Source organism: Hippichthys cyanospilos, chromosome 13 (genome assembly GCF_059441005.1).
Source record: "Hippichthys cyanospilos isolate Australia breed blue-spotted pipefish chromosome 13, RoL_Hcya_1.0, whole genome shotgun sequence".
Lineage (NCBI taxonomy): Eukaryota > Metazoa > Chordata > Actinopteri > Syngnathiformes > Syngnathidae > Hippichthys > Hippichthys cyanospilos.
In genome coordinates, this window is record NC_142381.1 from 13824539 (window position 1) to 13850564 (window position 26026).

Sequence of the window (26026 nt, forward strand, 5' to 3'; positions counted from 1 at the left end):
CCCCAAAACAACACCAGTAGTGCTCATATTGAGAGAAATATTATGAAGTGTAAAGAGTAAGAATAACGTAAAAATCATCAAATCATCAAATCATAGTGTCCTTGAATTGTTTGGCTCCTCATCATTTGTGGAGAGATAAGATACACATCCCTATAATATAAGTAAAGGCAACCTCATCGCCAGCACTTTAAATCGGATAAAATAAGCGTCAGTACTGCCTTTTTTCATCTTTAGCCAGGTAAATTAGGCTGTAGGTAACTGCAGATTATGTTAAGTGATTAATAAGTAATAATTCGTTAAAGCAGGTAAATTAAGCCTATTAAGGTAGTTAATAAAGCTCAATCTATGATAATGGGTCATAAATAAAAACATACCTTAATTAAAGAACTCTGCCTGAGTTTGAAAAGTCCTACTGCATTTAAAGGCACCTCCCCTGGTGGTTCGAGTATGACAAAGAGCAAAAAATGCAATTAGAGAGGGTGCTTACCGGCCCACTTAAAGGTATGCGACTCTCCGCCACATTCAACATGGCGTCACGGTCGTCTCTTCTATGCTGTCTTTACACTTTTCGTGGGGTCAAGCCTCTCCACCCGAAAAGGGTCATCGGTTTAAAGAGCAAGTTTTGAAGTTTTACTTGGGGCAAAGCGTCTGTTTCTTGAGGATGCCCTTGAACAGATGTTCTCTCTCTGCGGGCCCACGGAGGGCCCAGACACCTGCAAGTGTGTGTTTTGCCTGCTTGTGTGCAATAGGGTGGGGTGGTCGCCAAGATAGACAGGAGTCGATAGTGTGAGAGAGGAGGAGAGTTGTGGGAGTGGAAGGGAGAGAGAGAGAGAGAGAGAGGGAGAGAGGGAGAGAGGGAGGCTTCCACCGAGAGGAGGAGAGAAAGCGAGCGAGCAAGGGAGAGCGAGACGGGAGGAGAGCTCCGTCTCTGCCGGTGCACTTGGCAGTCTTGTTGCGGGCTGCTGTGCTGTTGCTGTCGTGGCGTGGCTGGTCGCGCCAGGCGGGGGGGAACTTCACCACACTGGAGCCCGGAGTCCCACTCTCTCACCTGCGCAGTTCGGAGCTGCCATGGGTCTCTCGCCTGGATTGACTGTCCTCATCATTCTACCGGCCTTTCTGCTGCACACCAGCGGCCTTTACATCGCCAGTAGCGTTGGTACGTAGAGCGGCGGGCTGCGGGCTGGATGGAAACGTGGCCGGTGTTTACGTTGTTCCGATCAGCTCTTGTCCCAACTCCCCCGGCGGAGTGCGCAAGCGCCAAAGCGCGCGCCTGTGATTTTTTTTTGCAAACAACTTCTGCGTGTCCCGCTTAATTGAGGAGACTTTCCAAAAGGTCCCCGGGCGGCGTTTTGAATGTATTTTTATGTTTTGTCCGCGGGCCATCTAAAGCGTCGTTACACTGCCGGTTTTTGAAAGAGCAACTTAGATGATGTGCATCGCATCTATCGATCTGTCACAGGACGCTGGAGTCGGATGTCAGAGTATTGATTACACTATTATCAAATCATTCTCTAACACGAGGGCGAAGGGGGAAGGGGCGGGGGGGGGGGTATTGCTTTGGCTCTTGGTGTTTTGACAACGTGCGAACTTTTTCAAGGCTGGAGATGATTGACAGCCGAAGCAAAGGCACCTGAGGATCACTAAAAAATAACGCTGCGCCTGTGTGCATGGTGTGTATGTGCAAGCGCTTGTGTGTGCGGGGCATCCCATCCAAACTTGCGTGTCACAGTCACGTGGTCAATAAAAATATTGCCCAATACACAGAAGTGCACGTTACTGCTCCTCCCACGCGGTTAGGATGCGGTAATGAATATTCATGATTGGTTGAGGAGATTTTTAGGCAATGAGGAAATGGTTTGACAGATGGGTTTAGTTTTATTTCTGTTTCCTATCTGCGAGGCTTTTCGAAAGCGATTTTCTCAGCTCTGACAGCGAGAGAGCCGCAGTTAGCACCTTGATCTCGCGCTGGCATCCCTGTTGATGGCGGAAGGGCACAGAAGGTGTCAGGAGCGCAGTGCGCTCTTGCTGAGGGCTGCCGTTTCCAAACATGTAGCACGAGTTCGCCTCTGGCTGGCTTCAAGGGTGTGCCTGTATGTGTGTGCGTGCGTGCGTGAGGCCGCACCTTTTATTCTCCTGTATTTATTATTGCTCACCACGTGACACCTCTTGGATGAAGGAAAGCATTCCTCGGTATGCTTGACATTTCTTTTAATCCCATCCTTTTCCTCCCATCTTTTTTTTTTTTTTTTTTTTCCATTCCAGCCTTGTCTGTTTATGCACCTTTTTCCCCTCATCATGTCACGATCAATCTGATCTTTCCGGGTGCATTCCGACAGCCTCAATCACACTCTTGTCCCTTTTGTCCCCCTTCTTGTCCCCCTCAGACTCCCTGCAGCATGTCCTGGGGGAGTATGGACTGGTGAGGCCGATGAGTGTGGACGCAGAGGGCCGCTTCCTGTCGCACGCGGTCTCTGCAGGCCGTGCGGCTGGAGGGCAGCCCCGTAGGCGCCAGAAGAGGGAGGTAGGAGGAGGCAATGAAGAGTGGGAAGGACCGACAGGAGCGGATGAAGAGCGAGAGGTGCCGGCGGCCCGCCGGGAAAGGCTCTACTACAACGTCACCGTCTTCGGCCGGGAGTTCCACCTGCGCCTGCGCCACAACGCCAGGCTGGTGGCCCCCGGAGCCAAGATGGAGTGGCGCGACGACGACGATCACGCACGGCACTTTGAGACGCTGCAAGACGACTGCTTGTATGTGGGGGACATCACGGACACGCCGGGAGCCAGCGTGGCCATCAGCAATTGTGACGGCTTGGTGAGTTCACTTCTCGTTTTGCTATTTTAATGGCTCGGGAAATGTCGCCGTTCCCACTCCTGCTACTTCAGGTCTCTGAAAGCAAAAACAACCAATCAAAGCAGTCAGCAATTAAGCTTCCTCGATAATATTTACGGGTCACTTGGAAATTTTTTTTGTGCTTCCCCCTGGCAAGCTTTTGGACGTTTGCCAATGAGATGAAAGTGAGGTCTTAGGCCCTGAAGGAATCATATAAAGATGCAGTGTTGCCAGAAATCATTTCTTCATATGCATGCAGCGTGTATTTAGCATGAAAAGTAAACCTCATAAAGGTGTTCAATGGCCTCAAAATCATTTGAGACAAATTCATTCATTTCGTCTTGGAAGACATTTCAGCTCTTATCTTAGAAGGCTTCATCTGTTCATGCTATATATATATATATATATATATATATATATATATATATATAATAAAATATAGGGATGTAGCTGTAATTTTTGGCACGTTTATCTTTCAATGTTGCTCATTATCTACTAATACTTTCATACACTTTGATTACAGTTTAAACTACTTGTCTGCTGGAAAATGAAAGCTGAGACCGTTTTTTGTAGAATTCCCAAAATCGTCATCTGTCAAAAATTCGTTTTTTAGTCAACTCAAAACTAAGCTGCGCAGCATAGGCCCGGTTTTGTGAAACTGCACCTAAAGGTAGATACTCTAGGTATATGAACAATAAGGTAATCGGTTACTTTATGAATGAGTGTAATCAATATCAACTACTTTAGTAATTTATTATCTAAAGTAATTGATTACCTTGGAACTGAAAAGGTAAAGTAATCGATTATTTTAGTACTGGAATAATTACTTTCCTTAGTTCGCCAGGCATTTTTTACCATTAGTTTGCCATTGGAAAAAAACCAAAACAAATTAGTACTTGCCTGTTATTGAATGTGTGGACTCTTTTAAAATGTAAAAATAGATCTTTGCGATGTGATGAGTTAATAAATGTGTGAACGAGACACTGTACTAAGCTGCATCAAGATCTTGCCTGACCTAAATCTGTGACGCTAACCCCACCCCCCCCAAGTTTGAATAAGTTACCGCTGTTGTGGCTGTTGGCTGTTTGTGCAGCGTATAATAAATGGCAAGTAATGTGTTGAGTCAATCTGAGATTGTAAGGAGGAGATCCCCTCAGCGGGAGACTACTCATTAGTCAGCCAGCCAGCCAGCCAGCCCAGCCCAGCCCACCACTAGAGCTGAGCAGAGGCAACGGGATCCGTTTAGGACTGAGGTCGGCGGGGAGCGAGCCAGTCGGCGAGCATCTGAGGGAGCAGGCGGGGAGCCAGGACAACACAGACCTGACAAGCCCATTCAGCATGACACCAGCCAGCGGCAGCCCGTTGCCGCCGCTTGCTCCGGCCTGCCATCCCGGCCGGGGCCCTGTCGGCAATTCGGAGGCAACGCTACTGTCGGCGTGCGATCCGACCGGGATAACGCGTGAGCTTGTCAAGCGGCTGACTGCCCCGCTTTGGCGAGACGCGCCTTGAAAACTCGCCTCGGCTTTGCTCGCTCTGCCGTCGCCCGTGCGCTGTATTGACGGCCCTTCCACGCCACTTAAGACTATAATCAAATATGTGATCGCATTTCAGAAGAAGTAGCAGCGAATAAGATTTTAAATGGACGGGCGTACCCTTAACCTGCAAACCACAATATTTATACCTGACTACGGGGATAAATTCATTTTGTTGCTGCCATTTTAAAGGAAAAGTCGAAACCCACATTTTCTTTGCAATATCTTCTATGCTCCCACAGTAACACGAGATTCTGTTCAATGGAACCTTTGTGGAATGTGAATTGAGACGTAAAATCCATCCGTTTTCACCTATCTCACAGGGTGGCCTATTTTCCCAGTTTGGTCATGTGACCTTTGCAAGATGAGCCGTGACTGGCGACGGAGTAAAAACTCCATATAATCACCAAACTGGATTAATACCAGTGCTGGAAGAATACCAGTGCTTCTCAATTATATTTTGGGAACCTCAGCCTCACCCTACACCCCCCCCCCCCCCCACCCCAATCTTATTCCAACCACTCAAGCACAAGTATTTCAATCCATAAAAACAGATCTAATTAGCATATGGAAAGCATAAAATTAGATAATAAATACTAGATTTCGCAATTAAGAAATTGACTGTAATTGATTGTGGTTAATTGTTGATCTGGCACTGCTAATACATCAGTTTAATTATGTACTAAAATACATTTAATTATTTCATGAAACGCTGTGTGCATTGCGCGATTTTAAATTAAAAAGAATATCCACGGCTACCAAATAGTTATCACACCGGCCACCCCACTGAAAAAAAAAAAAAAATCAAGTGATGCTATGCATGGAGCGTATTATTGGGTTGACTTTACCTTTACGGACATTTGATCAAAGCTGCCGCTGCACCATCACAACTGGAGTAATCATCCAGAGCGCTGTCCACTTGCGTTTAATTCGTCCCCCCTTGTCCCTGAGCAAGTCGCGTCGTCACTCGTTAGTTCTTGCAGCCTCCGCGGGCATGCAAAGACATAGAGTACGGCCAAGCTGCGTCAAGCATATCTTGCCTTTTAAACCCAGTGGAACAGCATGGCCGCCGCGTGACCAACTGCGCCCCCTTTTTCAGCGACCTATAAGTCTCTCCGCACTGTTGGTTCAAGTCCAAAAGTTTCAGATGAGGAGCCAAGAAGGGCACAAGGGAGAATCTTTGGACGGGCAAGTGACCCTTGAAGGGAATTGGATTTATGTGACGTGTGGCTGCGATCAGCTGGTTAGCTGCCGGCTTGGCTGCGCAGCGTTGGAAACGGGCGCTTTACTCTTTGGTGTGGGGCGTTCAAATTAAAGCGTGGTTTGCGCAAAATGCAGACCGGGACGCAAAACCCAAAATATATTGCAGCCACATGGAAAGCGTATATCTTTTTGTGGTTTTCGGGGTGGGCTTTCTTTCAAACGGGTGCTGCAGTGTGGATCCTATTGCTGTGGGTGGGCTTAAGGATACCATGTTCAATTTGTGCTCTATGTCATTATAATTTCATTTGCGTTGATTCGAACCAGTGTCCGAAAGTAGAAACACCCAAAGCGCGGTCCGATCAATTTGATCTCAATAGTAAATGCAATTAGGACCAGTAATTAGAGTATATTAGCCTCATTTTTACCGCTAATTTAATTTGGCATGCAGTCTCCAGTCTACTAGCCACAAGTTTAGAAACACCTTAAATTTCAAAAGGTCTCAAATAGGGCTGGCCTTTTCGAAGGAAAAATATATTGGAATAGGAGAGGCTTTCTTTAAAATGATCTGTCAGTATATAAATACTAATTGGAATCAGAAAATACTCAAGAGTTGGTCACCCGTTCTGGTATCGGTCCAAAACTCAGTAGGAGATGAACAAATTTAAGATATTAACTCTTGAAAATGCACAGCGGTGAACTGAAAATTCTTCCACGTCATAAAGCATCATCCATATCATAAATCTAACTGAGAAAAGACGCGTCAACTTTATTGAGGAACTATTGATGGATTTATTTTAAGTGCAATTCAGGAGAGTGATCTAAAACTTTGTACTTGTTCTTTGTGGTTTGGTGTTTTTTCTTGAATGTTACTTGGAGAAAGACTTCTCCATGTTACGTTTTTACGAGTAAACAAACCATAGTTAAATGCAGATTCTGATTGTCTGTCCCAGCAATAAATAAATGCTCTTCCACCAGATAATAGGTTTTACATAGTTTGCATGTGTCATCACAGCAAAATATATTGAGTTAGTCTGGGTATTATCCCAAATGTCTGTGAATGTACACATAATTGCACAATTGCTTGCACTGCTGCTGCCACAGCTCCTGAGATAATCATTGGGTTGTGGCAAATGCTAGGGTAGCCGCGTTAGCGTGGGAACAAGGGGGTCGTCATATGTTGAGTTGACCAGGATGCAAGCAGGCCACAAAGTTGGTTCAGCTAGGTAAGACGGGATCTTAAGTCTGTGATGAAGACTTGTCATTCTTCAGATTTAAGAGCCAGGTGGATCCACACCTGGGTGACAATTTTCTTTGTACACCTTCAGAACATATTTGTGTATCATACTAATTGCTGAAGAGAAAATCAGGTGAGCTGATGTGATGGTACTAACAGCATTTCTTGTCCTTTTTAATGCTTGAAGGAAAGGATAGTTGAACACAAACGGTGGAACAACACATGTAGACATCACATGAATCCTCTTCATTCACTGATATTTCTGCTATATCACTTCCAGTAGAATGAAATCTATCAATTTATTGCATGACGATGATGCTGCCACCTGTTGGCCAAGTCAGATATTGAACAAAAATTAGTGCTCAGCTTACTGAGCCATCACCTAAAAGTTTCTCTTGCTTGTTCCTTGGCCAGTTGCTGCACTCTCCTAATGATGCTATAAAAACACAAAATGACAGTAGGGGGAAAAGGTTGTAGCAGACAGTTTTTTTTTTTTTTTTTGTCAAGCACCCACGGATTCCATATAAAAGACAGAAACAGCGAGAGATGGTGTTCTTCTTCTTGAGCAGCCTTTATCTTTTTTTTTTTTTTTTTAGCTGCAACACTGTTCCTGATGCAAATCAGATGAGGGGCACTGAGCATGAAAGTTATCGCCTGCTGTCCGTGGAGTTAACTTTTGAGTTTCAGTTGACAACTAATGTCTGGATTTTGGAAATAATGATAAAGCGAAATAACGGTAAAAATTGTTTCATAACTTTTCATTGCTAAAAATAGCGATGCAAAGTACTGATTTGTAACGGGCCTTATTTCATCGAAACTCACATTGGCAGCAGATACTCTTGACCACTCTCGGGCTACCTCCGGGCGTGTCTGGCTTTTGCTTTTTTTCACATTACGAAGTGGAATACTAATATTTTTTGTCCCCTCTTTGTGGCATTTTTCCCCCTTTACGGCATCAACAAGTGTCACGACCTGTGGGGTTGGCTGTGTTTATGTTGTCTTGCCTCCCTCTTCAGGCGTTTTTAGGTATTTGCTCTTATTTTCTGTTTGCATCCAACTGCCTGTGCTGTAACACGTCACTAAGATGCTGGGCTGCTATTGGTCAGCGTGACGGTGGCACTAAGATGCCAACATGCTAGACTTGATTTCGATTTAACTTTGTTAGCCATGGGTCCCAAAACTGTTAGTGATGTTAAAGGAAGAAGTAAGAAGATGATTAGTGTGGAAACGAAGCTGGAGATCATCAAGACATACAGTAGGAAGAAGGCTAGGCGTGGCTACCCTTGCCTTGGTAATAACATTAATTTTTTCCTTTTTTTTAATATTTAATTGTATACATGTAAATGTAGCACTTACTATACTATTTTGTTACCCTTTTTTCATATGTATATACAATTTTGATGTTTTTACCTGGGGTTTTGTTTGTATTAACTAATTAGCAAGGGTTTCTATAGCCGAGTTCTCCTCACAATCCCAAACACAGAATGATTAATTTTGTATTACGGGGGTCCACTGCATTGAGTAGCCTTCATTTTAACGATCAATGAATCGGATGGAAGAAACTAAGTCTTTAAACAATTGCATGATCAAAAATGATCGATTCATTACATAAATCGTTCAATGCCGATTTAATCGTAGAATCCTCTTTAAAGTGACACCGTGTAAGATTTAGACAGTTTTTCACTAAAAGTGAATAAATTAAATAATAATAAATGTAAAAAATTGTTCTTAACGACCAAGAATATGTTTAAAATAAAATCGTAGCTCTAGTTATTATTAAATGATAATACATGGATGGTGGCACTCCTCTGGAGTTCGCTATGTCTGTTATAGCTACATACAGCAGGAGGAGGAGTGTTTATTGCCGCATTTACCGAAATGCCCGTAACGATCCCGTAAAATGACACACACAGTACTCGCTTTAAGAAAAAAAGCCGTCATTGGGAGTGAATGAGTTAACCCGTGTCTTCTCATGATAGTAAACAGGCAAACGGTGCCTTAGCGCTAGCAGGGCGGGGTGAGGTGGGGCCGGGTGATCAAGGGTGCGCGAATGCGGTGACAGAGGGCTCGGCCAATCGTAACAATATCAGGAGATTACGGAAAATGACAGTGACACGGACTCGTATACCAGCAACGCCTTGGGAATTCTCTGTCGTTACGGCAGCATTAGAAGTCAATAGACAAGACATCCCTTGGCCGAGCGGGCCCATCCATCCATCCATCCGGCGGACCCGACAGATAAGCTCGGTGGAGCGTGGCGGCTCGCCGGGCCCCGCGGTGTGTTATTCCACCCCGGGTCACACGATAAGCAGCTCTCAATTGTAATCAGCTCAAATTGAAATGATGACATCAATTACAGCGCGGCGCACAGATTTTATTGACCCTAGACCTCCCGGCTGCGCAAAGTCGGCGGCGAATGGAAACGGAGCGGCGGGTAGAAGAGTACCTGCCGGCTGAGCGCCGCTGAAGGGAGAGCCCGGTTTGGAGGGCGAGAGAGCGATTAGTGTTCTCCGTATCTGATTGTAGGTTCCACCCTCCGGCGTAGCTCACTCAAACACACAATTATTCAATCTAGAGCTATTATCAGACAGACAGAAACACAGGAAGGGGGGGGTTCTGAGGAGCGCTGAATAGAGCCAAGGAGTGCTTTTACCAGAGCTGTGATTACTGCCGCTCACTCAGTGCACTTAACCAGCCCCCTCACCTCCTTTTCCTCCGGCGCTCTGTCATTGAAAAAGTGATGGCTCAGATTGTTTGAGTGGGGAAAATAACAGGTTTCACTTCAGGAAAATAAAACGGCGGAATCCCAATGATTAGAGGGGAATACTTGTGATGTCATTTTAGTGTGATACTGGAAAAAAAAAGCGCTCGGATGTGAATAGAACATGGCTCGGGTATGAAATCTAAAAATAGTCCAAAATATCCTTACATGGGTCAAAAAGAGAGCAGCACTCACACTTTTTTTTTTTTTTTAATGAAACCAATATTTTTTTAAGGGTGCTTGTCATTCGTTGTTCGTTGGCGCATCTGCGTAAAACTCAATATCTACAGCACATAAGATGCTCCATGTTCCAATTTATCTGCTCCTAATTTGAAAACGCTGCTTAGTCTTTTTTTTTTTTTAATGGGTATCTCCTCAGTCGCTCCTGCATGAAACTTATCGTTTTGCAAAATAGTTACTATAGCACCATTTAGCAATGCATTGCTTCATGTTCCAATTTATTTGCTCTTAATTTGAAAAGAAAATACACTGTTTCTGAATGTTACTCTTTACACTTTACTAGCATTGAATTTGATCTGATACATGCAGAAGCCCTTCTATAATCTCAGGTACCTCCTGAAGTTACTTTACGTCCCCTCATTTGATTAAAAATAACCCCATTATGGTCAAAAAGACACCGACCCATCTTTCATGGTTATTTTTTGAAACAAAAATGTTGGGTTCACCAATGACCCAGAATTCGTCACGACAAGGTGGGCGAATTTTGGCTGGTCAACTGCTCGTCAATAAAACAAGCATCCGGTCATGGACTGACAGAATGCTCTCCTCTGCCAATGAGCGCAGAAGAAAATGATAGACATAAACCCCACTTTCAGTCACTGCTTAGTTCGTCTTTTTCAGTCGTTGTCGTTTAGCACATCTGCATAAAATTTGACATTTTGCAAAGTAGTCACTAGAAGACAATTTAGCAATAAGCTCCTCTATGTTCCAATGTATTTGCTCTTTATTTGAAAAGAAACATACTGTTCCTGACAAAGCGTGACATTTGACTTGCCGATACCTGCAGAAACCCTGCTAGAATCTCGCGTACCCCTTGAAGTGTCTTCCTCCGTAATTGGGTTATTTTTAATCCAGCGGTGAAGGAAATGACTGCTACTCGGATCAATTTGACTCAACCTTTCCTTCTTTCACAAAAAAATGGGGTCAAATTGACCCAAGTAGCAGTTGGCTGCTTTTGAGTCATAATTGGGTTATTTTTGACCCAACTAATTTTAGTGTGTTGTCTTCTCCATGTGCCAGTCAGTCAATCAGCCAGCCAGCCAGTCAGTTGGTCCCCTCAGGCTGCTCGGGATCTGATCGATGCCAGCCAACATCAGCATTTCTCTTCCTAATAGGGCCTGGAGCTGCATAATCTTGCAAATATTCTCCCGCCCAAACTCCCTTCTGACACGATTCTCTTCCTTGCAGCCATCATATTCCCAGAGCTTTGTCTCAACGCAATGTTTTCATCCTCAGAAATAAAACACTGTTGAGTGAGAATGTTTGTTAATCCAGAAAGAGAATGACGCACTTGAAAAACAGAAGCATCGTAAAATAGACAAATCACTGTAGCGGTGAAGGAAAAACAACAATTCCAGCATTCCCATTTTTATCGTCTTCTCGGAGCTCAGGTCACTTCCCGGCTCCGCGAAGCTCGGGCACCTCTCGGACTCGTCGTGGATATTTCATGTCAGCTAGTCGCTTTTACTACATAAGTGCATGCTTGAACCCATTGCGCTTAGAAAACAGGAGTCCGATGTGATAAGTTATGAGTTGATTGGCCTGCGTGTTCCTTAATGGAGTGGGGGCTGAAGAAGACCACCTTCCAACAGAACCTCACGCCTACTAAGACTGCTCGCTTTAGTTTCCCGCAATAGAGAATCAATCATATTTTCTCTTCCACTGTAATATGTTTTGTTATGCCGGTACACAAGGAACCAGAATATGTAATATATTATATAATATATTGTAATATCTGAGTGTGGGGGTTGGAGTGAAGCAGCAGAAACAAAGAAACACATCTCTTGTGCTTTGATGATGGTGACTGATCACCCGCCGGTGTATACAAGCAAGACTTAGTCTTATATCATCTGTTTCAATGGATATTGAGCATTATATCATCTGTTTTAAAGGGGAGGCCAGATTGATTGCTACCCGTTAATTCTACTGTGAACTACTTGGCTGCAACTAGCAGAGGAAAAGACCTCCAATTTGTAAGCTTAGGGAGGAAGTCAATTTCGAATTTTCTTTACGATAAGCTCTATACATCCACACTGGTCTAAAAAAAAATATTCTTATTAATATTGCATTAGTGTAATATGATTGAAAAAAAGAAACATTACAGTTGACTCACTTGTGAATGTCACATGACCAAACTCAGAAAACAGGTGAGCCGGGATTGGTTGTTTCCTCACCCCTGAGCAGTTCACAGGGAGTGGCAAAATGCTTACACCCTGATAATGGAATTTGCCTCTTAATTGATATTCCACAAATGCGATATTAATTGCTGTGTTTTGACAGACAAAACAACATTATGAACTTTTATTGTTTATCTTTAATGTAGTTTGCTCTTACTATATGGCTTTACAGAAGAAAAGGTCAAACTGTTTGGGAATTGTAGTTCATTGAACATTCAATTAAACAAAAGTGCACGCCATAAACATGTCATAAAGTTTAAAAAAAACAAAAACCGAATACTAAAACTATTTAAAACAAAAATTTGGAGAAGAACACTAATAAAAACGATCAAAATCACTCAAAACGGACTCAAACAAATCTAAAAAAAAAAAGGTCAAAAAGAAAAACATGCTATAAATAAAAATCTAAAACTGTTACAATCCTGTTCTATGCATTTTTTTTCAAATCTCTACAACGCAAGCATCAAAGTAAAATAATTCCTCAAATATAAGAAACACCTCTGTATAAAGATGCACCCTTAATTTTGGGGTCAAATCCTGGTATTTTCTATTTTACCGTGTATGAGACACACCGACCCTTAGGCAACAATGTGAAAGCTATAATAGAATAAATCTCATCTATTGTAAACTCTACATATTTTCTTGTGTTCCTATCCGCAAGTTATACATTTGTTGTGCGTTAAGCATGTTTCGGATTTCCCACATTGTAAGCGGTCAGTGAATGCCTCGCCAGTGTATTGTTGAATGCGCTCAGTCGTCTTTTTTTTCTTTTCCTTGTCATTTTCGAGTTTATTTTACCATAAATAACCGAAGTTGAGCAGCCTCCATGTTTCACCAAGTTTATGATTGTGTGTATATGGATTACCTTTCTGTGTTCTGTAACTGGTACACACAGCTTCAGATATTGTAACTTTTTCATGATTCTGTTCGTTTTAGTAATATTCCTGTGTGTGAACAAGGATGGACTCGGACGGTGGTTCAGCCTGCTCGCTTCTTTTTTAATAATGCCTTAACAACCTCAGCGAAGAGCTGTTAGCCGCAACAGGTACTGACTGCTAACAGCTAACTGATGTCCCCCTCTAGCTCGTTCCATTACAGTAATTATTGTAAGAACACGGCCGGTATAAAAACGCGTCAAAACTTGTGCGTCAAACTCAGGATCAATATTCCTCCAATGGTGTCGAATAAAATAATTTTTAAAAAGTCAAGTTTTTAAAGTTACTATTTTTAGGACGCACCCATACTTATGGCCTTCATTTTTCAGAAAAAGTGTGTCTTATCTGGGAAATTACGGTAGTTCAAAAACATTCATAGTGTGAGATTCTTAAATGCAATTGAAGCAAATATTTAACTAAAAAAAACAAACAATAACTTTTATTTTGGCGTGTGTGCCTCATTGGTTCTCTTCAAGTTCCAAAAAAAATCACTTTTTATTGAACTCTTAAGTTTTCTATTGGTGTAAACGTTAGCATAAACGGCTATACTTGTTGTGTGACTCATACGCAAGTGTGGGACGTGACTCATGGACAGGTCATGTCAAACAACAGCAGCATTCACATTATGCGGCGTGCCCTTGAACCGCTCCACGCAACTATTTTGTTGCCGACCCTGACCTCTGATCTCCTTGGGAGAGGAAGTCGATCCGTCATGGATCAATAAGGCATGACGCACATAGTAAGAAGCTGCTCGCTGTCACCGTTTGCATATGTTTGGTGTTAATACGGAGAGGCGGCCCTGCTTTCAAAATCGCAGAGCAAAACAGAAAACAAGAACACAAACGTGTGACTTCACACCTATTGTGAGTTATGATAACTGGATGGCCATTGCCAGAACTGGGATGATTTATACATACTTCTCTCTCTTTTTTTCTCTCACTCTCCCTCTTCTTTTTCTATCTTTACCCCTACTCTTTTGCTGTCTTTTTCTCTCTTCCTCTATCTGTTCCTTCCCTTTTTTAAATCTCACCTCACGCTCCCCCCTCATTCTTTTCCCTCTCTTTCTGTCCTTTCTTTCTTTAGTCTTTTTCTCTTTTACCTCTCCCCCTTTCTTTCTCTCCTCTTTCTCCCCCTGCCTCTTTTCCTTTTTCTCTCTCTCTCACACTCACTCCCTCCATCTGTTTTTCTCTCCCCTCTGTTGCTTTTTCTCCCCCGTTGCTTTTCTACCTAATTTTTCTCCCCCTCTGTGGCTTTTCTTCCTCTCTTCCTTGCTCACTCTATCTTCCTCTTTTTCTCTCTCTGCCTCATTTCTCTCTCCCCCTCCTTGCTCTTTCTTTTTCTCTCTGTTTCCCCCCTTATTTCCTCTTCTGTGTCTTTCTCTTCCCCTCTTATATTCTCTATGCCTCTCTCTCGCTCCCTATTTCCCTATAACCCCCATCACTTTTCTATCTCTCTCTCGCTCACCTTCTCCATCTTTCACCTTTTCTCTCTCTACCTCATCTTTCTCCTGTCTTACTCTCCCCCTCTGTCTCTCTTTCCACTTCTATCTTATTTCTCCCTCCTCTCTCTCTCTCTCCTCGTTCTCTTTTTTCTCCTCCTTTCTCTCACTTTTTCTCCCTCCACCTCCTCTCTCTACTTCCTTCAGTGTCTCTCGCCCCTCCTCTCTCTCCGCTTGTCTGTTTTTTCTCTTCGCTTCTCTCTCTCTCTCTCTCTCTCTCTCTCTCTCTCTCTCTCCACACACACGGACGTTCAGACACACATGGGAGAGGAGACTTGTCGTGTTGCTCCACAGTCCATCTTTAATCCGTCGTCCCGCCACCTACACCTCCACTCCTTCCAGCACCTCGGCCATAGTCTTGTGGCTCCAACCCACGCAGGGATACACCACATGAGTCCTCCAAGCGGCCCAATCAGGAGAGTGGCACCACGGTGAGAGGAGAGTGGCAGATGTGAGGGATGAGGAATGAGACGCAACTGAAATGAGGCACACTGGAGAGGAGAGACTAATTGAGGAATAGAACAGAGCAGCCGTTCTCCATTATAATCCATCGGGCGACAATAAATACTGTCTTGTTCATGCTTTGCTTTCTTCTCTTCTCACAGGGTGGATGGGAGTTTGATGTGATTTGACATTACCCCCTTGTTTCTTTTTTTTGATGTTCGACAGCATGAAACCAACAGCTACCTTCTCTTTTCTCAACATCCTTTGTATTCATTTTACACACTAGTTGGCTGGGGGAAATCTGTATGCATTGTGCGTGTCTCACACTTTACGCAACCTAAACACACTAGCTGCCAAACAACATCCGAAGACTGCTAATAAACATAGAACAAAAAGTAAGGACAATTTTTCAATGGTGGATTATGTCCTTGTTGTAACGAGGCTCCTTGGCATAAAGTATAATACTGTTGGAAAGTCTTAATTCCTCTTTTAAATGCTGCCATATTTGTAAGGAACATGCAATTGTGAGATCAGCAGCAGAGCCCAGGATGTGGGATGTACCCGTGGGGAAAAAAAAAGGCAATCACTCCGTTTGCTTTTTACATTGACCTTTTTTTTTTTTTTGTGCTTTTGGTACCCGAACACCTCCACATGTTTGGATCCGTTTTGGAGGCATCAATACAACAATAATGACATAAATTCTCATCGAAGAATAGAGCGAGCATCAGAAAGTAGTAAGTGACAGACTAGTGACTGTAAAAATGTGGTGCCAGCCATTTTTGGTTCTTTAAAACTTCTGTGGGTTCCCTTCACATGTGAATAGACTGTCTCATTGCCGATAGATCTATGTTTCAAACTTTAATCATTCGATCCACAAAATACTAAACAAGGCTCAGTTGTAAAAAAACAAAACAAAAAAAGATTTTTTTACTTGGGTGCCTACCTTGTCCGCTGTGCTGTTCATCCCAAAAATGTAATTTTCTTAACACTTGGAACACGGTGGAAAAAGTTATGAGCGACAAATTCCCTTACTTTTTGTTTTGCTAAAAATGGCATTAACCACTATGACTAGATTGATGGGCCATCAATGCCCCAGCTGGTGGGGCTGAGACAGCATACAGGAAAGAGGTGGCAGAGCTTGTGTCGTGGTGTCACAGCAACAATCTCCACCTTAACACGGACAAAACCAAAAAACTGATCATCGACCCAAAGCGGCAGGTGCACCGCTATTCATCAATGGGACTGAGGTGGAGAGGGTGAAAGCTTTCAAATTCCTGCGCACCTACAAAAGCGAGGATCTCACCTGGTCCCACAACACTGGACAAATCATCAAGAAGTCCCAACAAAGACTGTACTTTCTGCGGAGACTGAAGAAATTTGGCATGTCAGAAAAGATTCTCAACAACCTCTACAGATGTACAATCCAAAGTGTCCTCTCCACCTCCATCACATCCATCGTCTGGTATGGCAACTGCACAACAAAATACAGGAAGGCCCTCCAGTGTATGATCAAGTGCACTGCAGGACATTTACCACACCAGGGATCTGCAGAGAACACGCAACCTCATCAAGGACAGGACACACCCACTAAACGATCTGTTCAAACTGCTGCCATTAGATAGACGCTACAGGAGCCTGAGGGCTAGGACTGCCAGGCTGGCAAACAGCCAACAACAAATATAATTTCATACTTTTTAATTTTGTCAGATGAGCAGTTTCTTGTCAAATCAAGATCAAATTAATTGGAACAGGACTCTTGCAAAACACTCCTTTAATTTACTCAGTTTTATATGGATGAGAATTGTCTTGACACAATTGTTCCAACAGCTGAGCCAAAAATAAAATAGATGTTTCATCAAATATTTCACAAGGGGGTATGCCAGTGAAAGAAGGTAGAAAACCACTGCTGTAGCACACTTATGAGGTGAGGCTGTCTGCACAGCGAGAGCTCACTTGAGCTGGAATAGCCTTTTTTGTCCTTTTCTTTAAATTTTCTTCTGTGATACTGAAACTTTTCTGCTGTGTGTCTTCCAGTGAGACACCTTTACATCCAAACACTTAAATAAATAACTTAGACTCCAAATGTGTGAAAAATGTTCATGGAGAACAGTTGACATAGGAAGGTTTTTACGCAAATATTTATAGCGCAAAAACATCAACTGAAGCTGTTTTTAAATGATTCTGGATGAACCTGCAGGTCCTTTGTGCATTCCCCTATCATAATGGTAATACAGTATATTAAAAGGGCTTTTGCTCAAAAAGGACAAACACCATGTGGAAAAAGAACTTTTTTTTTCATGGTATTTGCTACTTTGTTTGCCTGGCCATATTTGGAGAGTCAGTGATTTAATATATTTGCAAGGTGGACGATGTCATCCGTGGCGGGAATGACTCTTGGTCAAACTTGACAATGGCAAGAACAAATAATAATTTAGCAGATGGGGTGATGTCACTCAAATGTGGCTTTCCCAGAAATGATGGATTTCTGCTGTCTTTTTCAACTTTTTGAACTGTATCTCTTATGATCAGAGGTGCCACTAAAGTGTGGTCAGTGGTGGTCAAGACCACCTCTAAAAATTTGCTGGCTAACCCGCGGGCTTGTATAGATTAGACTACTTTTCCCCAAGTAGTTGTTTTGCCTACAATAAATAAATTTTCAATGATTACAGAGCTGCTTTTTTTAATAAGTGAAAATGAGATGTGGTTAGGTCAGGCACGCCATTTTGCAAGGAACCCATACAAGTAAATTGACGCTGCTGTCTTGAGCCAAGCACGATGACGTGTGTACTGTAAATGTTCTGTCAAATGCAGAATCAGGAGAAAGTGCCGTTTAATCTTATTTTATCTGAAAGATACTAGCTAGAAAAGCATCTTCATGATTAGCATTCAAGCCGTGACCTTTGAGTAAGCAATTAGCACTTCAGCTAGCTATTAGTGAGTTGGCTAGTGTAAATTAGCAAGCTAACTCAGTCTGTTATTTAACAGGCAAGTAGGGCCTGCCATTTTGCTGTATTTTAGTTTACAAGAATATTTCAAATGTTTTTATAATTTTAGTTGAAGGTTTCACACGTTTGGCAGATCTCACATCAAAGGATCTATGTCTAGCTACTGTGGGGATGTAGCAAGGGAAGAAGAGGGCACCTTATGTCTCTTTTATTAATTACAGGACTGTCAACTCTTTCAGTGCCACGTACGAAAAATTTCACGTTTGAAAATAATTAAACTGTGTGCCAATGACGTGAATGTTCATCAAATGTGCATTTTTTTTTTAAATTAAGAATTACCATATTTTTTGGACTATAGGCCAGGAACTAATATATATAAGGAGAAAAGAAAATAAACCCGCAGAGGAGCTGCAAGGGTCAAATCATGAGAAAAAAGTTGCAGCTTACAGGCATGTTTACATAGACATAGCACCCAATATTTTGTCTGCCTTGGAAGATTAGTGAAAATGCTCAAAATCCCTTGCCTTTTTCAAAAGCGCTTGGCACTGAAAGCGTGAACTTCTGTAAACATTAAATCATAAGTAACAATGCATATAAGTCAATAAAATTATACGAATTAGCATATTGCGGTTTTCTTCCTGCTTCTTTAGTACAATTACCTTAATGATATTCTGAGATAATGGCTTTTACTTTTGGTGCGCCTCCTCAAGATTTCATGTGTCCAGCCATTTAAAAAAATGTTCTAGAGGCTCCTCTGCTTGTCATTTCAACCAAAATAATTTCTCTCATATCAACACCCCACTTTTGCGATACGACGAACTGTAATAAAATTGACAACCCTGAGTGTGTACCACATGTGACCTGTGTCTCTTCCCACATTGCCGGAGCCCATTTCTCAGTGTCTATGAGAGGAGATGGCTGAGATGGGGGCTGGGATATAATTTGGTTACAGGAGGTAACTATGAGTTATGGCGGAGGGGAAGGCAGGCTTTTTGACACAGCCATGCGCTGGAGATGGCCTGTGATGTATAACGGCAATGCATGTGAGCTCGGAGAAAATTGCCTGCACGAACGACGCAAACGCGCGCACTGGGTTCCGCGCCACGTATGCATGAAGGCTTACTTTCAAGCAAAGTTAACAACGTTCCTCCCTGAATAGATCCCGGTGAAAGTATTAGATGATACACAGGGTAAAATTGCACAAAATCACTTTTCACAAAGAGCTTGAGTCATTTTCGCTCTCCGGCCATTTAAGCCGAAGCAAAAGCTTTGGCAGCATCCCGCTCAAAGCAGACGCGGAAAGGGCCTGAGACGCGGAAAGGGCCTGATTTCCTCCGAGATGATGTGATTGTATTAAACGGCGGCCACCGACTTCGCTTCCAAGCCCCAGTAATTGGTGGCAATAGAGGAGCCTGGTGTTTCCCCTCTAGATGAAATCTCTGGTCCGGCTCAAATGGTTGGGAATCGCAATGTCCTCCTGCGTGCCGATACGCGTGTGTCTGAGTGTGCAGGCAGAACATGTCTGAGGATGTTATGGGTGCACCAGCCCATATTTATTTGTGAGAAAGTGTAGGGATTCCCCAGCGATTGCCTGTTTGATAGCGCCGCTTTTATTTTTCTGCTGGAGAGTTTCCTCTAAGGACACACAATATAAATCTATTTCTTCTCTGTGTGTAGCAGTGTGTGGGCAGCGTAGTGCCGAAGGGCTTTGGACGTTCTTCCCGGTTTATGATCAGTTATGGCGGCAGACGCTGTTGTAAAGGCAACGTGTCCATCTGATTTAATTGGTACATTGTGTTGGATTCACTTCAAAAATATACATGGCATTGTTGACATGGCGTCGGACAACTGAATGCGTTAACATTTAGGTTACACCATCCAGTGTTCATTAATGCAGAAATGGCTGCCCGTTTTGCACAGAGATGTGCGTTCTCATGTAGTGACGGTCTAACATTTGACATGGTGTGACTGACAATTTGGTGGCAAAAAGTCACCTCAACTACAGCATGTTGGCAGTTGGGACCATTTATAAGACTGGGGGAGTAGCTACAACAATATTTTAGTGATTTTGATTGAGGCGCAGTAACACTTAAAAACAAATACAATAAACATAAAATAAGTAAATCATTAAACTGGAACAGCAGGAGTTGTTGCGTTTGATCCAGTTATTTGAAGGAAATAAATATATTCAACAAATAAGAAAAGAGCATACAATAAATAATCCACTTCAAGTGGATAAAGTTGTCAAGATTTTGTTCCATATAATTGCCGAAAATGGAAAAATACATTCAAAGTAAAAAAACAAACAATTGGCGTAAAGAAAATCCAATTTCATTTGTTGAAGTTGTCAAGAGTGGAAAATGAAAGAAAATACAAGAAATTAATAGAATAAAAATCCAATTCAAGTAGTTGCTGTTGAGAGTTTGGTCCAGATGCAAAATAAATAAAATACTTAAACAATAAACAAATAATAAATAAAAACAACAACAACAATGTTGTGGGGATGTCAAGAATTTAGCTTACCTACTTAAATAAATAAATTAAAAAATACTAATAAACATATTATAGTTTAGTCCATCTACTTGAGTGGTATCACATTTTATATATTTTATTTTTTAATTTATTATTAATGCATTATGTTATTATTATTTATTATTATTATTATTATTATATTTGTTTGTTTGTTTATACTGCATTTATACTGTATTTATTGAGATTTATTAGCTGGCCTGGTCAAGCGTTAGACCAGATACAAAAAGTGGTGTTTTATAAACTGCATCGTGCAGTTAGATAAAAATGTTGTCAATATGTCATAACAATATCTTATCTCAAATTAATATTCCACTCTGTCAAAAAAATAAAGCATTGAAACTTCAAATCGTTTTATTGTTGCAACAGTAGTTTCAGCATTTGCGTCTACGCGCATGCGCACATTGCCTTGTCCTATTTCTGCCCCCCCCCAAAAAAAAAAAATCCAAATCAAAGTAAAAGGGGGGATGTCGACTTTAAGCGAGGTCGACTTGTACTCAAAGAAATAAGGTAATTTTGTCTCATCTTAATATTTGAAGACCTCAAGTGCAAAAGGCCTTAGAACTCTCATTGTAGATTTCCCAAATAAATCTTTTGAAACTCCACCAACGCCAACATACAACATGTCCAAGAAATGGACCCGCAAAATGTATTGCATTATTAAAAAAAAAAAGGTTTATTAGATAAGGACCCCCAAAATGTATTGCATCATTCAAAAATCCAATAGTAAAGGTTTAATATTTAAAAATAGGATTGATAGTCAAAATACATAGTAAAATCCGTATCTCCCTCAAAACAAAAGATGAGAGCCTCGATATGGTCGATCATTCAGTGTGCTATATCCCTGATCCCAAAAGTAGGCGTGGCACTCAAACTTTGAAGAGCCAGAACTCAAAAAAAAAAAAACCTTTTGCGATCGGAGGCTTAAACCTCAGTTTTTGTCATTTAAGATCATAAGACACCAATAGAGTGCAAATGGGGCAAATAGAAGAGGTGTCACCAGGGAGGGTCTGAGGTTTTATGCCAAATTTATGCTGGCCAAGCGCAGTGTTTTGGTCAAGTTTGAACAGACGTGTCCTTTTTTTTTCTTAGTCCACCATCATATGTAAAGGAATGACAGAAGATGTTTTGATTGGCAGTGAATGGGGCTTATGTTCACACCCACAACGGCGGAAACCACTTTTTTTTTTTAAATGTGCTTTCTTCTGTGCCTGTGAAATTACCAAAAGGTCAAACTCGCTTCTGCATACACATAGACCGTGTGCCGCACTTGAAGTGGTCATGGAAGAAGTCTTTCACTGACATTATTGAATAAATATAGTGTTTCACAAGCAGCAATAGTATTTGTACATTCACAAGTGAATATGACACTGTAAACATTCTGCCTTTGCACACATAATAGGAAGCTCTTTTGTATGTTTGCTTGTAGCTGTGTCATGACGCTGATCTAAATTTGGTCTTATTTTGTAAAAGCACAACTACTTTATTTAGTCTAGTGTATGCTTATTATTCAGAATAACAAGTATGATTTTCAACATAGCAAAGCCATCACTCGCACGTGAATTTACAATATGAGTGAACGCTCATGCGGATGCTTTATTCTATCGTGGGGAAAATAAAACACCTTCACATGTCTCAGTAAGTTCATATTGTCATGACACCCAAGAGAGAAATTTTAAAGCGATTTGAATGTTTTCCTAGCGGATGCCTGCATTATGCTCATCGCAGTGTTTCTTGCTAACCGGAGCTCCCGTACAGTAAAAATTCAGTTGCAGCTGTATTTTTAATATGCTTGGCATCATTAATGCTGTCTCCTCATTTGAAGGTATCAGTTAATGCGATTAGACCTGTCGGAGCACATGCTGTATGTATGGCTCAGCTGTCAGCGGCCGAACGCAGCGTAAGTGCTTCTCCAGCATTTCTCCAAGTTTAAGTGCTGCAGATAGAGTTGTAGTCATTTTATTTCCAGAGTGGGAACACGTGTTTTCCATTTCTGGGGAGTTGAAAAAAAAAAAAAAAAACAGGTCATTTGATGACAGTTGTGACACAGAATTCCTAGGTGTTCATTTTTGAAGAGACACGTTTTTAACTTCAAGAAAGACTCTTTCCCGTTTCATTAAAAATCCGTCCGTGTGCTCGCCCGCCGTATATGTTGAAGTATGCGGATCTATTTATCTGAGCAGTGACTTCTTTTGACAAGGGCCCCCTGGGTTGACTAACTACTCTTGGCTCGGTTAGTCTGCGGTGAATTGACACTGTATATTTCTGTTAGAAAATTTGACCTTCGCCAGTCAGGCAGAGTTGTATTTCTCTCTTCTTGTTCTCTCCGCGTCCATGTGGAATGAGACATGAGGATGTTTTTCACACTTCTATGTCGGACTGACTTAAGCCATAGGCTTCCTTTATGTATTGTATGCGGACAGTCTCAGACGCATATATTATCATTATTTGATCTATTGTAACATTTTGTAACATGTAATATATATGTGTGTGTATATATGTGTGTGTGTGTAATATATATATATATATGTATGTGTATATATGTGTGTATATATATGTGTATATATGTATATGTAATATGTATATGTATATGTATATATATATATATATATATATATATATAATATGTATATGTGTATATATATATATATATATATATATATATATATATATATATATGTATATATGTATGCGTGTGTGTGTGTGTGTGTATGTATGTGTAAATATATATATATATATATATATATATATATATATATATATATATATGTGTATGTATATATATATATATGTATATATATGTATATATATATATATATATATATATATATATATATATATGTGTGTGTGTGTATGTGTGTGTAATAACAATCTATAAACTTTTATACAAGGTCTTATTCATCTTTACACCAGATTTTTATATTTTTCCAAAACGATTTTCTCATATTTTTAACACATTTTTGTTCCATAAATTAACACAGTTAACACATACACAGTTTGTTTATTCTATTTTACAGTTTTTTTTTTTTTTTTTTTTATTCAGTTGTTGTAATGTAAAACTGGAGAAACCAAAAAAAAAAAAAAAAAAATCTTCCCTCGTCCAGCTGTTTGTTTTTGTTCCCATCACTCAGCTGGCTGATCCAAATATTCCAAGTGTTTTCGGAACCCAAAGAGGGACGCGATCCGGCCTCTGGAGTAACACACACACACGAGCGTACCTCTCCAGGCCGAGAGATTGAAGCTTGCGGAGCATGCCGGCGAATATTTTTTCTCAATTTGTGCGCAAGCGCTCCCGGATGCACGGGCGCTGGCCGAGGCCCTCCTTTGTCATGGAAACGCCAATCTTTAATTTGGGCCCCTTTTTAAAGCTAATGAATTCAATCCGCTCCTAGCGGCTAACTGCCTCCCAGACTAATGCGTGAGCACACACCTTAGATTAGTGCCAGAGGTGGAATGAGAAAAACCAACACCTTGATTGTCAATAGCCAGTCAGCACCATCACCTTTAATATGCATATTATTACGAATGCGGCAATGTCAAGCTCGGGGGTTGAATACAAAGTTATTTTTGTTCCTTCTCTATTTTTAGTTTGCTAAATATTTAGCTTGTTGACACCTCAACTTCGATTTCCTTTCAACCGAATTTGCGGCATATCAGTACGGAGCGCGGACTCAAAAAGCGTCTCGGCGTGCCACACCCATTCTCTAAATTTTCACAGGCGGCTCCGATGGTATCCGTGGCTACCGCTGGTAACCTTGGTGATACTGGCGGAGATATGCTGCAGTCAGTGGGCGTTGCCAGGGCGTGATATGAAAGCATAGTGTGTGTGCGCGAGCGTGCGTCTGAGATCCCGATAGCAGCCCCCGCCTAAGCCTTCAATTTGACGTAGCCTTTGATGACGGCGTCGGCATTCAAACGCACGCACACTAAGAGTGGTGTGTGGGGGGGCAATTAGGGAAAGCTGTGTAATGCAAAAGTGCTGCATTTAGGTGCAGGTACCTGCATGCATAAACAATTAATTCATTAACAGTCAGCCGCCAGCCCCTTTAAGCGGAGCTTTGTTTCTTAAGGTTTTGCTGTTTGAACTCCAGTAGCTGTCCCCGTGGGCCTGCGAGGCCACACAAGCTGGACCTCCGCTCTGTGAGATTTATCGCCACGTAATTGTGCTTCATCAACAGCAATCGCATTCCCGGATCTGTACGAGGCATCGCGGTGCCGCATACATTTACGTATTTAGCAAGGCTCCTTTAGGCGCAATGAGATGATTATCGATAGCGTCGTTTGAATTGGCAAACCAAAATGACCATCAGGTTTTTGCGGGGTTTTTTTGGACTTGTTTAGTGATGGAATTAGGTGTAGTATGATATAGACATACAATAAAATACATTTATATTGGTATGATTTATAGTGCTGTAATATACTACCCAGGGCCTCCCAGTGGGTATGTGATACACACTAGCAGTCATGTGATTTTTTTTTTTTTTTTTTTGGCATCAATTATTATGACTGACAGAATGACACTATAAAGTTTGTTTTGTTATGTCATAACCAGGCCACTCCTGAATTGGTCATGAATATTTAGGGATGCACATGAATCAAAAATTAAGAAGTGAATGTGATGTTTTGCAAAACCAGGCTTATGTCTTCGAAAAGGAACATTTAGATCTTGATACAATCTAATTCTACACTTCATTCCCTTTAAAATCACATACTGTAAGCTAATGCATGGCGGTAACTCAAAAATGGACAAAGTTAAAGCAATTTGAATCTTGCCTCGTTCAAATCCCGTAGTTTTGAGAAAAAAACTAAAGATTTGGCACATACATCTTTCAAAGGCGCATATTGACTACTAATTACCTATACATGCATTTCGGTTTCAATTTGAACCTTTTGCCTGCTGGGAAATGAAATTCTAGACGTTAAGGGGGTTTTGTGGGGTCTCTGTTGAAAATGCATCTGCACTCCAAGCGACTAGCAACGCCCTCTCATTTTAATTAGATATACCCAAAAAATAAAAATGTTATGATCTTTACAAGTTTAATTGAAGTAATAAACCCAACAAACACTTAAAAGTTTGGTTTATTAGAAAACAAAATATGTTGGAACTTTTTAGACAATTATTTTGCATACTTATTTTAAATGTTTTAATGTAAACTTTGTAACGTATGCATAACTTTCTTAAGTGTTAAACTTAAAACCCAAAGATTTATTTGTATGTATATCTGATGAGTCGAGGTGCTCAATGCTAGGTCTTTCTTTCTTTCTTTCTTGTTCTAACTATTGTAAACATGTTTGTAAACCCCTTTGTGCATTCTGATTTCACGATTTAGCTACTTTTCAAATCTTCTATTTTTAAAGTGACAAATTGACTGAATTAATTTGATTTATTGGCCAGCCCTAACATTACTCGTATTTCGGGAACAAACCGGACAAATCTTTGTTGACAAGCGTGGAGGGGAAGTGGCGTGACGACAAACTATGTAAAGCAATTACTATTCTAATTAGAGTGCTGTGACACCCATGTCTGATTGATTAATATGTATGTGGTTCTACATTTGTGGCGGTACCCCAGTGGGGTATTTTTATTCAGCGACTTGAGACGATTGACTGCGTAACATCTGTCCCGTTCAATTTCTGGCTCGTCGTTGAACAATTGCGTAATTAAAGTCCCTGTAACAAATTAGCAAAAGGTTCTTTC

At 41.4% G+C, this 26026-nt stretch overlaps 1 protein-coding gene across 2 annotated transcripts in view; it reads left to right on the plus strand.

Moving 5' to 3' along the window:
• The first annotated feature begins 901 nt into the window (after positions 1-901).
• Positions 902-26026, plus strand: part of LOC148413946 (A disintegrin and metalloproteinase with thrombospondin motifs 2-like) — a 116947-nt gene continuing 91822 nt past the window's right edge. For both annotated transcript variants that reach the window (XM_088431176.1, XM_088431177.1), the window contains exons 1-2: positions 902-1156; positions 2385-2812. In XM_088431176.1, the coding sequence (XP_088287302.1) occupies positions 1069-1156; positions 2385-2812 (516 nt within the window). In that variant the 5' untranslated portion in view covers positions 902-1068. The remainder of the gene's footprint in view (positions 1157-2384; positions 2813-26026) is intronic.